Source organism: Xiphophorus maculatus, chromosome 8 (assembly GCF_002775205.1).
Source record: "Xiphophorus maculatus strain JP 163 A chromosome 8, X_maculatus-5.0-male, whole genome shotgun sequence".
Lineage (NCBI taxonomy): Eukaryota > Metazoa > Chordata > Actinopteri > Cyprinodontiformes > Poeciliidae > Xiphophorus > Xiphophorus maculatus.
In genome coordinates this window covers 23,209,481-23,225,491 of record NC_036450.1, presented here as the reverse complement: position 1 = coordinate 23,225,491, position 16,011 = coordinate 23,209,481, and the positions used below count along the sequence as shown (strand labels likewise).

Below are 16,011 nucleotides of genomic sequence, written 5' to 3'. Positions count from 1 at the left end.
AAATGAAGATAAAGAGGACATATCCCGATGTTCCTGACCCTACGGAGAAGGTACTTGAAAGAAACCAGCTGCAGATGTTTGCAGCTAATTTAACGCTCGTGCTGCTGGTCGACTGCGGGGCTTTAAAAGTTTTAGATCAGCTAGGCGAAGAGGAAATCGCTCTCATCAACAAAGTAAGAGACAGGATGACAGAAGGTAACACAATCCCAAAGAAGTTTGGTACAACGTCGAAAAAGCGGAAATGTATGTGCAGAAATGTGCTTGTTGAGCTGAAAAATACACACAGTAGCTCAGAACTAGAAGATCTGTTGAAAACAAAGGATGAAAGTCTCATTGCCGAGATGACTGAGCTGTTGCGAGAACAAATGAAAAAGGTCTTCAAAGATTATGAGGACAAGCTTCTCAAAAAGGTGTTTAGGACAGAAGTTGCAGGATTGGTCATGTCATTTGTTACCGTAGTTATTACAGGCTTGATAATATTGCTGTAACAGTTTAGTTTGAGAACTACACTAAACTGTTACAGCGTTAGTTCAACTAACTGATAACGTAGTTGAACTCAAACAATTTGAGAAACTGATTTATTTCTCTCTATGGGGGGTGACACTCTAAAGCCTCCCTGGCGAGGTCTATTCAGGGGTCCTGGAGAGGAGGGTCTGTCGGATAGTCGAACCTTGGATTCAGGAAGAGCAGTGTGGTTTTCGTCCTGGTCGTGGAACACTGGAGCAGCTCTACACCCTCGGCAGGGTCCTGGAGGGTGCATGGGAGTTCGCCCAACCGGTCCAGATGTGTCTTGTGGACTTGGAGAAGGCGTTCGACCGTGTCCCTCGGGGAGCCCTGGAGGGGGGTTCTCTGGGAGTATGGGGCCCTTTGATACGGGCTGTCGGGTCCCTGTATGACCGGTGTCAGAGTCTGGTCCGCATTGCCGGCAGTAAGTCGGGCTCGTTTCCGGTGAGAGTTGGACTCCGCCAGGGCTGCCCTTTGTCACGGATTCTGCTCATTACTGTCATGGACAGAATTTCTAGGCGCAGCCAAGGTGTTGAGGAGATCCGTTTTGGTGGCCTTAGGATCGCATCTCTGCTTTTTGCGGATGATGTGGTCCTACTGGCTTCATCAGGTCGTGATCTGCAGCTCTCGCTGGAGCAGTGCGCAGCCGAGTGTGAAGCGGCCGGGATGAGGATCAATGCCTCCAAATCCAAGGCCCTGGTCTTGACCCTGGATAAAGCGGAAGAAAATGGATGGATGGACGGATGGATGGATGGATGGATGGATTTATTTAAACAAAAGTTAACTGGGCTGCACAGTGGCGCAGTTGATAGCACTGTTGCCTTGCAACCCGGGCGGGTATGATTCCCGGCCCGGGATCTTTCTGCATGGAGTATGCATTTTCTCCCTGTGCATGCGTGGGTTCTCTCCGGGTGCTCCGGCTTCCTCCCACAGTCCAAAAAGATGACTGTCAGGTTAATTGGTCTTTCTAAATTCTCCCTAGGTGTGAGTGTGTGTGTGCATGGTTGTTTGTCCTGTCTGTCTCTGTGTTGCCCTGCGACAGATTGGCGACCTGTCCAGGGTGAACCCCGCCTCTCGCCCAGAACGTTAGCTGGAGATAGATACCAGCACCTCCCGACTCCACTAAGGACAAGGGTGTAAGAAAATGGATGGATGGATGGATGGATAATAATAATAAGAAGAACTAGAAACTTCCTGAAGAAATTTAACCGGGGCCTGCCAAAGTGTGCCCATCGGTTTGGACCTAGCGTTCTAATGCTAAAAATTAGCATCAATGCTAAAGAAACTGCAATGTAATCAATAGCATCTGAATAGTAACAAGCATATTGACGAACCTGGACTTGCACCATTCAGTATGTTAAAATTTGTGTATAAGCTAAAATTAGCCAAAGGCTAATGTAAGCCTAAATGCTGTCAGTAGCATGTGGGGTATCATTAGAATGTTTTCTTAGATTGACTTCCTACATTCAGTGTCCAACATGGCTAATATGCAAGAAAAATAGCTAAAAGCTTATTTTAGGGAAAAGGCTTATGCTAATGCACTGTCTTGCGCACTGTCTTCATTAGCATTGCACTGTCTTGCGCAAAAACAGTGCATTAACACTGGGCACTGGCCTGTGCACTGGCGTGAGAGAAAAAGATAGTGCAAGGTAATATTATTGCACCTATGGTGGTGCACTAGTGGGGGGCAGCGAAATGCTAATGTTTGTGCTAATGTTAATGTACTGCCTTGCTATGCAAGGCAGCACACTAACCTAAGAGAGAAAGATAATACAGGTGAATATTATTGCACCCCCTATGGCGGTGCACTAACCAGAGGGGAGTATTAAGGCTTTTATTTTGAAATTTTCAGTAAGCTTCATTTTAAATGGCCACACTAATCCAGTGTATAACAATGATTGGGTAAAATCAGTTATAAAAAGCCCAAAACACAAGTAGTTCTAAAGGCCAGCTCAGTCCTCCTCTGTAGTAACTGACAGTTCCGCCATGTTGTAGTTCTGACATTCAGCTCAGACCTCTTTTGTAGGCACTGAGTGTCCGCCATGTTGTAGTCCTAACCTTGAGTCATTGTAGTTCTAAAGAGAAGTTCAACAGACCTTTTTCACGCTTCCGGGTTTTAAAGCGGATGTGGGGTTTGACAAGTTCCGGTGGCTATAGCGTTAGCATTAAAAGGCTAGGAAAATGGCTCAGTCTCTGCACAGTTGTTTTTGTTAAGTCCCTGGTTGTTCATGTGGGGCACGAAAGCAGCCGTATCTGTCCTATCATGCGTTCCAGACGGACCCGGACCAACGGAGGCAGTGGATCCACACAATCCGAAGAGATGTTATTTACTGGCAAAACAGCCTAAATGGCAGCTCAGCCCTCTGTTTTAACTGTGTTAGTGAGAACTACAGATATGGCGTATTTGTAGTCCTATCCATTAGCATTAGGTAAAAGGCTAATCTAACCTGAAAGAACAAGATAATGCAGGCTAATATTATTGCACCCTGCAGATGGCGGTGCACTAACCTGACAGGAATATCAAGGCTTTTATTTTGAAATTTACAGTAAGCTTGTCCTTGTCGTTCTTCTTCTTCCTCCTCTTAAAAGCTGAGTCTTTCGCCGATCAAACATTAGATTCCTGCATGGTTGATTGAAGCAGTAATGAGTCCTGTTATCGCAATAAACAAATTCAAGCCAACGATTGATCAATAATTCAAAGTAAAAAAAATCAAACTAAAATGAAATAATTGAGGATTCTTGGATGGTGAGCACCCAGGTTGCCCACCAATCACCACCCACATCAGCTGGGTTCGTCCCAGCAGATATTACTTTGCATTTCATCAGCCAGCACTCTTGTCAATCTTTCAAAAAAAAAAAAAAAAAAAGGCTCGTTACACTACAGTGAACAATTTCGACCCGAATTGTTTTGCGCTCATTTTGGATTCTCTTGTGTTTCGTGAAACATTTAGTCTCTTTTTGACAAGAAATGACCAAAATCACTGCAAATATCTCACCTCCTCTCTCTTTCACGAACCTAATATATCTGGTCTTTGAAATCTGTTGCACTGTACATTTTTTTTATGCTATAAAACAAGTAAACAGAGAAAAAAAGTCCCGATTCACACACACACACACACACATATATAATCTACCTTATAAAAATATAGAAAACAACATGCATTTTTGCATCTGTAATTAACAGAAATACTGCAGCACCTACTAGTGAGAAGAAATTAACTCGAATGAGAGACAAAAAAATAATAGACAAGAACATGAGCACCGACAACCGTGATGGAGGCAAATCACGATATATATATTGTGTGTGTGTGTGTGTATATATATATATATATATATATATATATATATATATATATATATATATATATATATATATATATATATATATATATATATTGCTCAAAAAAATGAAAGGAACACTTTAAGTGTTAAACACCTGTTTAAGTGTTCCCTTTATTTTTTTGAGCAGTGTATATATATATATATATATATATAAAGAAAAGAAAAGAAAAAAAATGGCGAACTCAAATTCCACGGACGAACAATACGTCCATCGAAAACAAGACAAACAGGCGCGCCGAGGCACTTCTCCCCTGATTTCCAGCCTCCATCTCGGCTTTCATCATCATTGAGAGCCCGGCGCGGACGCAAAGTGTTTGCGGGCTCCGAGCCCCGGCCCGGCACTCATCTCCCGGTGCTTCTTTGTGCCATACAGGCCTTCATTGTGAGCACCTAGAGACCCGGTGAGGGAGGGGTGAGTTGAAGGGGCTTTTGTGAGCCCGCATCCTCGTGGTTTATGTGTCTTTAGCGCCGCTAAATACGCCGCCATGTCAGATGGAGTCTGTTTTAGTGCGCGAGCCTTTATGGGCGGCAAATTGGTGGCGAATAGGACAGCGGAGCACTTTAGCAGCACTCACCTTCTCCTCACCCCTTTTAACTTATTAACTTATATTAACTCAGTTTGAAGCTGTCAACAGGGCTCGCGCGCGGATCGCAAATAAATCCCGGCAGCCGGGCGGGGAAGAGCGAGCGAGAGAGATGTGTTTACCGCCGCGTGAAAAAGGCCCGCACGCGCTCGCTCGAGGCTTTTTTTTTTTTTTTTTTTCTTTTTTTTACCTCGCAGTCACCATTAATGAAGCCAATCTTCATTTTGACCGCGTGATCACTTTTTAATGCACTTGAGTGGCTTTTAAAGCGCAATCAAATGCTAATTACAGGCCAGGGCTGACCATAAATGCTCTTTCTCCGTGGGGTTTTTTTTTTTTTTTGGAGCATGCTCTCAACTCCAGACTGAACACAAGCATGAGTCAATTGTTAAATGCACCTGCAGGGAGGTCGTTTCTATGAACGGTGTGCTTCAAGGGAGCAACGCAACAACAAGAAAAGAAAGGAGTCCGATAATGAAAGCAGGCTTTTAAAGAATTTGTGTTGAGTTGGTTTCGTTTGTTCTCTGAGAGGCTCATCCAGAGGCACACATTAGAGCAGGTTTTTAATAGTCATGCTAGCCATTTAAAGATGTGACGTGGCTATTTTTAAGGGATTTTAGTTGCAAAAAAAAAATCTAAATAAAAGGACTTTCACTTCACCATCCTTTGCTATTTTGAACTAAAATCAAAATTTCACATTTTGTCACAACATCCATCTGTTTTATTTTGATTTCATATCAAAACGCAAAGTCGCGCATGGCACATTGTGTCCCAATATGTACATATGTACAAATACTATATTTACAAACGTTGTGTACAATGTTCCCACCAGCTCCGACTTGCTTCCCTGTTCTTGCCGAAGAAAACCATCCTGACAGCATGATGCAGCCACCGCCATTCGCCAATTTGGAAACGCCGCGTTCAGTTATTTTGCCAGTCACAAGTAAAGTTTGTTGGTCGAGAAGTTGAATTCTGAGCTTATCCGCTGCACATGCTCAACTGAAATCAGGTCCGGACTTTGACTGGGCCGCTCTAAAACATAAACCTGCTTCAGTGAGGCTGGAAGTTTGGCACCAGAGTCATGTGGATGGTTGTCCATCCAGCCCTTTGAAATCCTTTTTCAGCCTCTCCAACTCTCTGTCTAGCTTCCCGTTCCTGAGCAGCTGCAGGGATTTGTGCTCTCACTTTTTTTTTGCTTTTTGGATAGTTATGACACGTAACCATGGCAACAACGTATTGCTTTTACAACTTGGAGCAGACGATTAGCATCTCTAACCTCTAGCGTAAAGGCCAGACACAGATCTAAAGCGGAGCGGCGAAAGCAAATGAGGTGGATTAGCGGTGCTTACGCCGTCCAGGACATTTTCCTCTGCAGTATCACATCTGCTGTCCAAATGTTCAGCTGTTAGCCTGTGATGACAATCATGAGACTATCATCCAGCAACAGTCTTCAGTCAGAGGCCTCTTCAGAATCGGTGCATGACTGACTGCTACTGGAGATCCTTCCAGGCCACAACGACGACGGTCATTTTCCTCTGAAACAGGGTGGGAGTAGTAAGGAAATCGAGGACATACAGCGAAGAAAACTAAACAGCACCTGATTTTCTCAAGGGCATTTCTAACAGTCACGGGAAATGTACTTGGCTCACCCTTGTGCTTCGTTTGAAGCATTTAGTAAACAGAACGCGGATGCGAGTTCAGAGCAGTTTCGTTGGTTTCCAGGGCTGATTAATAAAGACGTTTCCTCGTAAGCCGGCGCTTTATTCCACAGCTGATCTTTTCCCAAGCCGCAACTTCAGCTCCTCCTCCTGCGACGTAACGCAAACGTCTCAGTAATGCGCTAAGCAGTCACAGAACCACAATCTCTCCCACCGCCCCCAAAAACCAATCACACTGTAACCGCAGCACACCCCTGGGAACAGTAATTGTAGTGATTATGCTTTGCAGACATTCCTGTGTTTCTTGTATCATAATTAGATTTTTTTTTCCTTTCTCTCTTTTAGTCACACCGAAGTTTCTTTTTAGAAGCTTCTTTGGAGCGTGGAGACTAATGACTACATGTTTCCGCGCCGAAATATTCAATAAACGGCTCATTAGGCCTACAGACACATTCAACTCTGCTGATTTGATTTTTCACTCTCCTGTTTTTTTGTTTTTTTTCCCCCTCGGAGTCATGCGTTTATCAATCTGTGGTCCGGAGGAGATGAGAGGAGCGATTCCTGACAGGTTACCTGATCCCTATACTGCAGGATGCAGTGTGTTGCAAAAGTATTTATACTCTGAACTTTTTTTTTCTTTTCTTTAAAAACAACAAAAAAACATTTTGACGCATTAAAGTCACAGAGTTAATTTCTACGATTTGAAAGTCCAACAAAAAGTAATTTAGAACAAAAAATGAAAGAAAAAAAATGAAATTTTTCCCTTTTTTTCCCCCCAAATAGAGATCTGAAAAGTGTAATGCACGAAAAAGTGAAATGCATCTTTATTCTGCCCCATTCACACCGATTCCGCTAAATAACATCCAACACAAAGACGGAAAAGTTGCAAGTTGCGCAAATTTTCTTTACGGAAGGAGACATGGTCTCATATGGTGGTGGCAGCATGATGCTGTGTGGGAAAGCGCAGCACCATGCTGGATGAAGCTTCAAAACCAAACATGCTATTTAAAGCATAGGACTGTTTCTTCTAGCATATAGAGCAAAAAAAAAAAAAAAGTCCAGAAAATCACAGTTTTCTCAGAAATAAGTCATTTTATTTTTGTTCTGCTTTAAAAATCGATCTATTTTGAAGTTCTCCCTGAAACATTGTTGAATATTTACCATGCAGCTAAAATAGATATATATTTTTACCACCTTACTGCCCTAAACATCGTCACCAAAACCAGCCAACAAACACCGGCGTAACCAAACTCGCCACCGACCTGGTCTCTCACTTTCCTCATATCTGCATACAAAGCAGGTTTCTACAAGAGAGTCAACAGTCAAGTTTAAGGATGTTATAAAATTACATATTCATCTCATTGACGTTAGTCAGGTATAATGACTAGGTGGATTCTTTGTGACTCCAAACACCCAACAAGTGACCCATGCCACTCATCACCTCAGTTACTTCAAAATCCAATATGGCTGCCACATGTAAGAAAGGCACTTTTTCTGTATTTGAACCGCCAGTATTTTTGCTACATCGAATTTTTTGAGCTTTGCGTCCTGTTGTAATGTTTTTTCATTCATCAAAAACATACCTGAAGTGTTGCCGTGATCCTTTCAAGCATGTTTGAGAAATCCTTTAACGGCAACCGTTCAGCTCTACCAAAACGCCTGGGTGGACCTAGCTCCGCCTTCGAGGATGAAGCTCCTCCTCAGAGCTGCAGTGTCTAAGCTCCAGAGCGTCTGCCTCACGGTGCAGCCCCTCAACCGCGACGCCTCTACTCAACTCCTTCAAACTAGCCAGCGGTAATTAGCAAACACCTGCTGAGCGAATTATATGAGCTACTTCTCAGTGCAGCGCTGGTAAAAACGTTGTTAAAGAGTTAATAGAGGAGCCATGTTCTGACTTCCTGAGGGCGGAGTTTCAGAAAGAGCAGGAGTTTTTAAAGAGACAGAGGCCCAATTTGAAGACATAAAATATCAAACTCAGATTTCTTTTCAGTTATATTTGATATATATTGCATTTTTTTTAGCAACTGACAGTAATAGTTACTTGATTGTGCCATGAAATGGCACTGTGTGTCTGGAAAACACTGTTTAATAAAAATCATGAACTCATGGAAGATGAAACATGAGGAGGATAAAACTTGGCGGAGGATAACATTCTTACACCTGTCATGGTGATGCTGTTAGTCATTAGAGGTATTGCTGAGCATTAGGAGATAATGATGTTTGGGGGGGGGTCACGATAGTCAAACATATTCACGACAATTCAAAAGTGGACAATGACTTGTGCAGGTAGTGAACTCTTCGCTCTATGTACCAGGATGTTCACGTTGCTAACAGTTCAGAGCGAGTGCCAACATCAGCAGCTAGCCAAGATTATAATGCTAGAGGAAGTCGTTATCATCTAAAGGCTGATGGATACGGAAAACCTCACAGGTTTTCCGTATCCATCATTTAAAAACACCAAAACGTCATCTGCACGGAGGCGTCATGCTGTAGCACCGTAGTGGAAGGAGTTTTATTTAGTGGATTTATTGCTGTGCTCTAACAGACTGCAGATGGGAAACAAACACATAAAGCTTATTACATGAAGTAATTCCATCAGTTCTTATAAAGCTAACGGAACAGCAGGTTCATTTCAAAGCTCCACTAGCTTTTTTTCTACTAGCAAGAAAGAAAATACCAAACTACTTTTGCAAAAACAACTTAAGACAATCAAATGCTTTTAAGTTTGTTTTTTTTTTATTTCTGCCAGTATGTGCCTCCCCGTCTCTCTCTCCTTCTGGATGACGACTTGATTTTTACGATTTGGGGATGTTTCCAGAAAATGGATGCAAGTCGGCGCGATGTCCTCCGACGCGGCGATGGGAACGCGACTGCGTGCGAGGAAGATCCATTTCCTCGGCGCTGGCACCTGCTGCGATGGGCTCTGGGGCGGAAACGGGATAACGCGGAGCCGCCTCTCCTCCCCGCCGGCGGCTCCCTCAACCCGGCTGGCCGGTGACAGCTTGATTTCGGCGCCTCTCTTGAGGCGGAGCGCGCAGACGTGACGGGCCTGTTCTGCTGGTCTCATCACAGCCTCTGCTGGGGAGCGGAGATGGAGAAAGGAGCGGGTGGGGAGGACAGAAGCAGACACTAGCTGAGGAGCTGACTGTCTCACCTAACCAGTGAGATTCATCTGTCATCAGCCAGGTCATCTTGGATCATCCCAATGCAGACCTGACAGGGAGTCACGGATATACACGTGAAAATGGCGTAAAAGGCAAATTGATGAATCCTTTATCGATTTGCAAAAACCTCGCATAAAAACAACACTTTAAAGGGACAGTGTTTCATAAAATGATGTCTTTTGAGCTAACCCTCGTGGTATCATGTAATTCCCTCTTCAAAAACGTACCTGGAGTGTTGCTGTGATTCTTGAGGACGTGTTTGAGAAATCTTTGATCTCCCATGGCGACCATTCAGCTGTGCAAAATCCCCAGGTGGACCTAGCTCCTCCTCTGAGCCGCAGTTTTCGCCACTCGGCTCCTTCAGACTAGCCGGCAGCAATTAGCATACACCTGGTGGAACATCAGCAGAGCTCCTTATTGTCATGAAATGGTGGTGTATGGTGGTGAGGAAAACGCAGCAGGCTCAGGATGAGATGAGATATGGTGGTTTAATAGTAATCCAGGAAATAAACACAGCCCCAAAAACGGTCCCAAAGCCGGGCAGCACGGCCGAGCTGAAGCCAGGGCTCAACGCTGGTAGCAACCGGTAAACGAGGGACGAGAAAACAGACTGGGCACATGGAACGAACTAACGCCAACAGCGGCAAATACCGACAAGGACCCGACAAAGACACAGAGACACAGGTGACACTAAATACACAAGAGGTAATTAGGGAACGAGAAACACCTGGGGACTAATCAAAGGGAGACAGGACGACACGGAGACACAGATACACAGGAAACTCAAAATAAACACACAGAAAACACAGATCCTTACACTTATACGAGCTACTTATCACTGAAATGCTGGTAAAAAAAAAAAAAACGCTGCTAAAGGGTTAATGGAGAAGCCAAGTTGCGATGCCATCCTGAAGGCGGAGTTTAGAAAGAGCAGGAGTTTTTAAAGAGACAGAGGCCCGATTTCACAAGGCCTTAAAATACAAACATTTCTTTTACATAAAGCATTTTTTTTTAATAATAAATGAAGTTAACAGTTATTTGATTATGCTATAAAATGGCACAATGTGCCAGGAAAATACATAATCCAGTTTGTTCTGAGGTCAGTTTGCAGAATGTTATCACGAACCTTTAAATTTGCTGAAACCGTCACCGGTGCTCCCTGATTAGATTGTGTTTAACGATGAATAATTTTAAGAAATATGAACTGAACAGTGAGACGGAGTAGGGACATTATTCTACCACTGAAGTCCCTGGAGATCATCTTTTTTAAAGGGAGACCTAAACACATGGGTAAAATGGTTGGCATCCCTCTGCTAATGAACACAAAGCCAACAATGGTCACTGAAATAACTTGAAATTGACAAAAGTAACAGCAAATATAATAACCAAATAACCAACGAGAATCAGATACCGCTTTTGAATTGTGTCTCAACAGAACCACTTTAAAAAGAACAAACTATTGGAAACAAGCCTGGACAAAACTGATGGTACCTGCTACTTAATGTTGGGTTTTGCAAACTGTTGAGGAAATCATTGCAATCAAAAGATTTCTGTCGCTGTCAAGGAAACCTCTGGAACTGTCCAGATATTTTTGCTCTTATCCTTTCATGTGTTTTTAGCTCCATTTTTGCCTTATGATTAAAGTGAAATATAATCCCCTTCTTCTGCAGATTTTGAAAAGACTAAATCTTCATGTGTGAATATTTCTTAATACAGAGGTACATAATAATGGGATGTTTTGATTTTTTTTTCTCTCCATCTGGCCGGATAAAGAGAAGCATTGCCGTTGTTTTTTTTCTTGGTCATCTGGAATTGATATAATTGTTGTTGTGAAGCAGAGTCAGCTGCGTCTACCGTTTATACAATCCTATGCTATTAAAGACAGTTGCTCATTATATTGCTAGATGAGCCGTTTATGAAACGGAAATGATACAACACACCAATGACAAACGAATAATTAGCACTAATAAATCAGGCCTTGCAAACAAACACTGAAGCAATGATCTTTGGATAAATCGAATCGTTTCCTCCGCTGCCTGCTCTCTCCTCAATCCGGTAACGGACTCAGATAATGTGAAGGCGGGACATTGTGCACATTTAATAAATTCACATGTTCTTAAGAAGTGGCAAATGAAACTTCTGTTTGAGTTCATCTACAGAGCAAATGAAAGAACAACCCGCCAGCAATGGTTTCCTGTTCACTTTTCACTACAGAATGCGTTATTCGGTCATAAGCTAACAGAGGCTACCAAAGACTTTTGGATAGGTTACTAATTTCCAGCACATGATCACTGGAGCACATACACACCACTGCCACAAAATCAGTGCAAATTCAGCAGTGAAATTTAATTGCAGACACTTCACTTACCTCAGCATGCTCGACGCTTGACACGGGAAGTGAAACTCTAAACGTGCCTACTAGATGACTTTGCTACTACTTAACTGACTGGTTGGAAGTCATTAGAAACTGAAGTTTCATTTTGAGATGACCAATTGACTCTCCTAGACAGAGAAACCGCAGAAAAAGCAACAGACGGGGCCCTGATGCAGCAGAACACTGTGAATTCCACGCCGTTGATCCCAATATGTATGCACTATTCAGAACTGGATTGGACAACCAGTGACGCGTGCCTCAAAGAGTTGACATGTTCCACAAATCGTTTCCCCACATTTCGACCTGCGCAGCGAGCAAGAGCAGTTTGACAATCTTCAACACAAAAGGTACGGCAGTGTCCTTTAGAAATTGCTTCGTGTGCGACCTTTAAATCTTCCTAGATTATTCACAGAAAAGTGGTAGGTTTAGAAAAACCTCTTAAATATGTCTTTAAATCACTTTCTAGTCTTCGAGGGGCGCACTTGCATTTCCTTCTTCTCTGAAGCAGAAGGTAACAACAATCACGGCATTAACAAACATCCACTTTGTTAAGGTGTTCTTTTCATGAAGCAGCATGTCAGGTGTGCAGATATGTCTGAAACTCTGATCGAGTAGAGAGGTACCGTGTTGAGGGGGGGAGAAGGTGGTGTGTGTGTGTGAAGTGGGAACAGCTGGCTGAGGGAATGAGTACAGAGGGAGAGGTGATGGATGCGAGTGGAGCTCCTGTGACAGATGAGCTAACAGGTGTTCACCACGGCCCTCAGAGAGACGCTATTTATGAGCCAGAGAAGACAGCCAGAGGCAATGCGCGCCGCGCCGCCGGCCTCCTCAATGCCGAAACGCATCACAGACATCTGCACAACTTCACTCGGCGAGGAGCAACACGGCAGAACCGGCTCCAGCCGGCGGCGCGGCGTCCTCCTTCTTATTCTTACGTAGCGGCCAGGTTAAGGCGTTTCATCCATCAGTCTGTGGAAAACAGGAGGAAAAAAACTCCTTCATATAGGTTTTATTGCTAAATATTTAACATAAGATAATTTTATGCAACTCAGTGTCTTCATCTGATAGCTGAGAAATTATGTGTGCTGCTACCACACTTAGGATTTACTCCCAAGTCTGTCATTGGCGTTTTTAGTGTCTGTGGTAGATTAAATAAAACATTCACAGTATCATTACTATGCACAGTAAAATGCTTATTGTTCAGCAATGTTTGGGTTCGCCGTTCTGAAGCCGTTAGAAATTATACACAAGAAATGGCGCCATTTTATTATTTTTGAGAAAGATGTACACGATTATAGTGACTGTTTATCCACCTACTTGGTATGTTGCTTGTGTGTTCCCATCAGTTATCCCCGTTTCACCTCTTCTTACTACAATGTTTTTCCTTCCACTCAACTTTCCTTGTACAAGCTCAGACACAACCAGCTTCTTTCAACAAAGATCTTTTGTAGTTCACCCTGCTCCTGGAGGACGTTCTGCAGCTGCGCTTCCGTTTACAAATGTGCGCAAAGCGTCGTCTGCATTACGCAGATGTCCAGCATAATATAGACAATACTGTCGGAACAAAATGTTGCACTTACAGCGTTTCCATCAAAATAAGAAACGCAATTAAAATAACAAGTGATGAAGTTCGTTCATGCAATAAAGTTATTTTTAAAAAATCCTCCTCCTACCACTTCCTGTCGTCGTCTTCGTCTTTTCCGCCAGTAGTAACATTCGGTTGTTGATCCCGTGATCCATGCGGTGCAAAAAAAAAAAAAAAAAAAAAGTGTTTCAGTTGCAGTTTTGCGAAATACACTCATTTCAATATAGCCGAAAAAACCTCACTTCATGCCTGCACAAAAACTTATTGAAAACGACCCCCACCCAAAAAAAAAAAAAAAAAAAAAAAATTGCCATGTCTCTGTCAAGCTAATTTAGTTTAGCAATTCCATTTAGAGGCTCAGGAAGCCTTTTCAGGTGTTTTGACTTAATTAAGGTATTCACAAGTTTCAAATAGAATTTTATTTAACTTTTTAACAGTAGCCAACTTTTGTGAGATACTGAATTTTTGATTATTTGTAAGCGTCAAAATTACAAGTAATATTTCACTCTGTGTGATCACTATACGAGTGTCACTCTCCGAAAGAAGAGACTGAAATATAAGTTTCCATTATATTTTTACAAGTTTATGGTAGTAAACATCTGATTCCCACTTTAAATACTCACCTCCAGTGAACCTGCAAAGACCAAGTCATTTATTAAATGTATCTATTTTGCTAACGGCAACAAATGGAACTCATTTTCTAACAAAAAGTGAAGATAAGTTTGTGGGTTGGGCAAAGTAAAAGAACTATAATTACATCACGCTGCTCCTAATGTGGCAAAAACAGACATTTAGAAGGACAGAGAACAACCAGTGACAATGTAGTCAACAAATCTAGAGCAGATCACATTAATTATTTTTATGTTAAAGAAACACGATGTGAAATGCCCGCAAATAACTGCAGAAGTTTCAGGGCAAGAGGACATTTTGGTTCCAAAATGGCCTCTTACTTTAGCATTTTGTAACCAAAATATCAGGTTACAAAAATGATCAAAAAAGACGACGGGGAAAAAAAAAACTTTGACAAAGGCACGTTTTATTGATCAGAAAAAGCATACAGATAAAAAGACCTTGGAGCCTAATTGATCAATGGTTTTCTAATTGATCATTGGTTTTCTATGTAACATTATTACCAGCCGGAGGAGCTTCAGCCATCAATCAACAGGGTTTGTTTAAAGGCTGGTGTGTAAAGCTAAAGAGTTTCACTAATTCGGAGTTTCCTGATGAGAAAGTCAATCTCTCCCTTCTGTCCTTGGCAAGAAAAAAAAAACCGAGCGGATCACAGTGATGATGGGCTGATTCACCGGTCCGGTAACCGATGCAGCGATAAAGACTGTTTCAGTATACAGGCCGTTTCAAAAAAGGGATATTTAGTCCAATAAATTGACAGGAAGAAACTTAAACTTCAGACATATGGAATGACTGGAGTGCCAAAAAAAGAGAATACATTTGTTAAAAAAAAAAAAAAATTATATAAACAAGGACAAGAAAAAAAAAAAAACATGAAGACAAATTGATGACATACAGATCTTAATGGATGTAGAATTTTTGTTTAGAATTGCAGAAAAAATGTAAAAAGAGCTTCTGGATCTTTTGATATTTGTTCTGCTAGTCTTTTGTATTAATTTCTGCTTCACCCATTTGTCCGTGCACAGTTGTCAAATTCTAATCATCTCAATCTTAAAAATGGAAGAAATAAAATAAAAGTCAAACTAATAATTTTTTTTCTACTTTTCATCGTTTTTCAAATTATTATTATTAATAGACAAACATCGTCATTTTTTGGCACTTCTATCATTCCATACAGTCCAGATAAAGTCAGTATTTTTGTGAATGGAGTCTTGTCAGTATTTTATTTATTTTATTTTTGGCTAAAAAGGTAGTGAATTTGTAAACACAATGAGAAAAGTGTCACATCTGAATATGTAGAGTCGTATCCGTGATGCCTTCCAACGCTGCCGAGACTTTCGCATATTTATTCTGATGCTTCGGGACAACCCTCGCTAAAGACGCCGCCGGCCTTTTAAAGTAGAAAACACTGAACAGGAGTTTCTTCATTGCTTCCAGTCCATTTTGAGTCAAGTCTCCTGGGTTTCAATTAAAAAGCGCTGCGCACTTGTTAACAGAGCCAGAGCCGTCCCAAAGTAGGGGAATAAAAAAAAAAAATACACGAGATCTTCTAATAAGAACTGTTCCCCTTTCTTGGTAGCTTGACCTATGCCTGGTAGAGGGCTTGTTTCAGATCTCTGAGCAACATGGACGCCATGACGGTCTTCTCTGTGTTGATGGTGAGGAGGGCAGTGGAGGACTCTCTCAGCTCCAGCGTAACCAGAACCAGAGCTCCGCTGCTGACGGTGCGCCCAGCAAACCTGCAGGAAAACAAAAGAACTTCAGCAGGGAAACGACAACAACGAAAAATGCCACGCACTATTAGGCTAACGGCTTAAAGACCAAAGCGTATACAAAAAACAAAACCAAGAGATGAAATACTGAAATGCAGCCTATACAATACTTTAAACACCCTTCCACCACATGAAAGGGAAAGATGCATAGCTAGACATGTCACGATACTTTTTGCTGGACGATAAATTGTCCTAGAAGTTATCACAATAAACGATAATATTGTTGTTTTGAGATCATTTTCAAGTAATATAAAAGGTAATTGTATAATAACGGAAGACCACATTTTCAAAGACACTTTAAATTCTAATGAACATTTAACACTGAAACTGGAAGACATTTTAAATATCCCAAATAAACAGAACAGAAACGAGAAATAAAATGAATTGTGAAATCTCTG

General features: G+C 42.0%; 1 protein-coding gene across 3 annotated transcripts in view; it reads right to left on the bottom strand.

The window, feature by feature from the left end:
• Window positions 1-14,227: 14,227 nt before the first annotated feature.
• The window catches only part of ap3b1 (adaptor related protein complex 3 beta 1 subunit), a 58,504-nt gene continuing 56,720 nt past the window's right edge, over window positions 14,228-16,011 (bottom strand). For all 3 annotated transcript variants that reach the window (XM_023338094.1, XM_023338095.1, XM_023338093.1), the window contains exon 27: window positions 14,228-15,580. In XM_023338094.1, coding sequence (XP_023193862.1) covers window positions 15,427-15,580 — 154 coding nt within the window. In that variant the 3' untranslated portion in view covers window positions 14,228-15,426. The remainder of the gene's footprint in view (window positions 15,581-16,011) is intronic.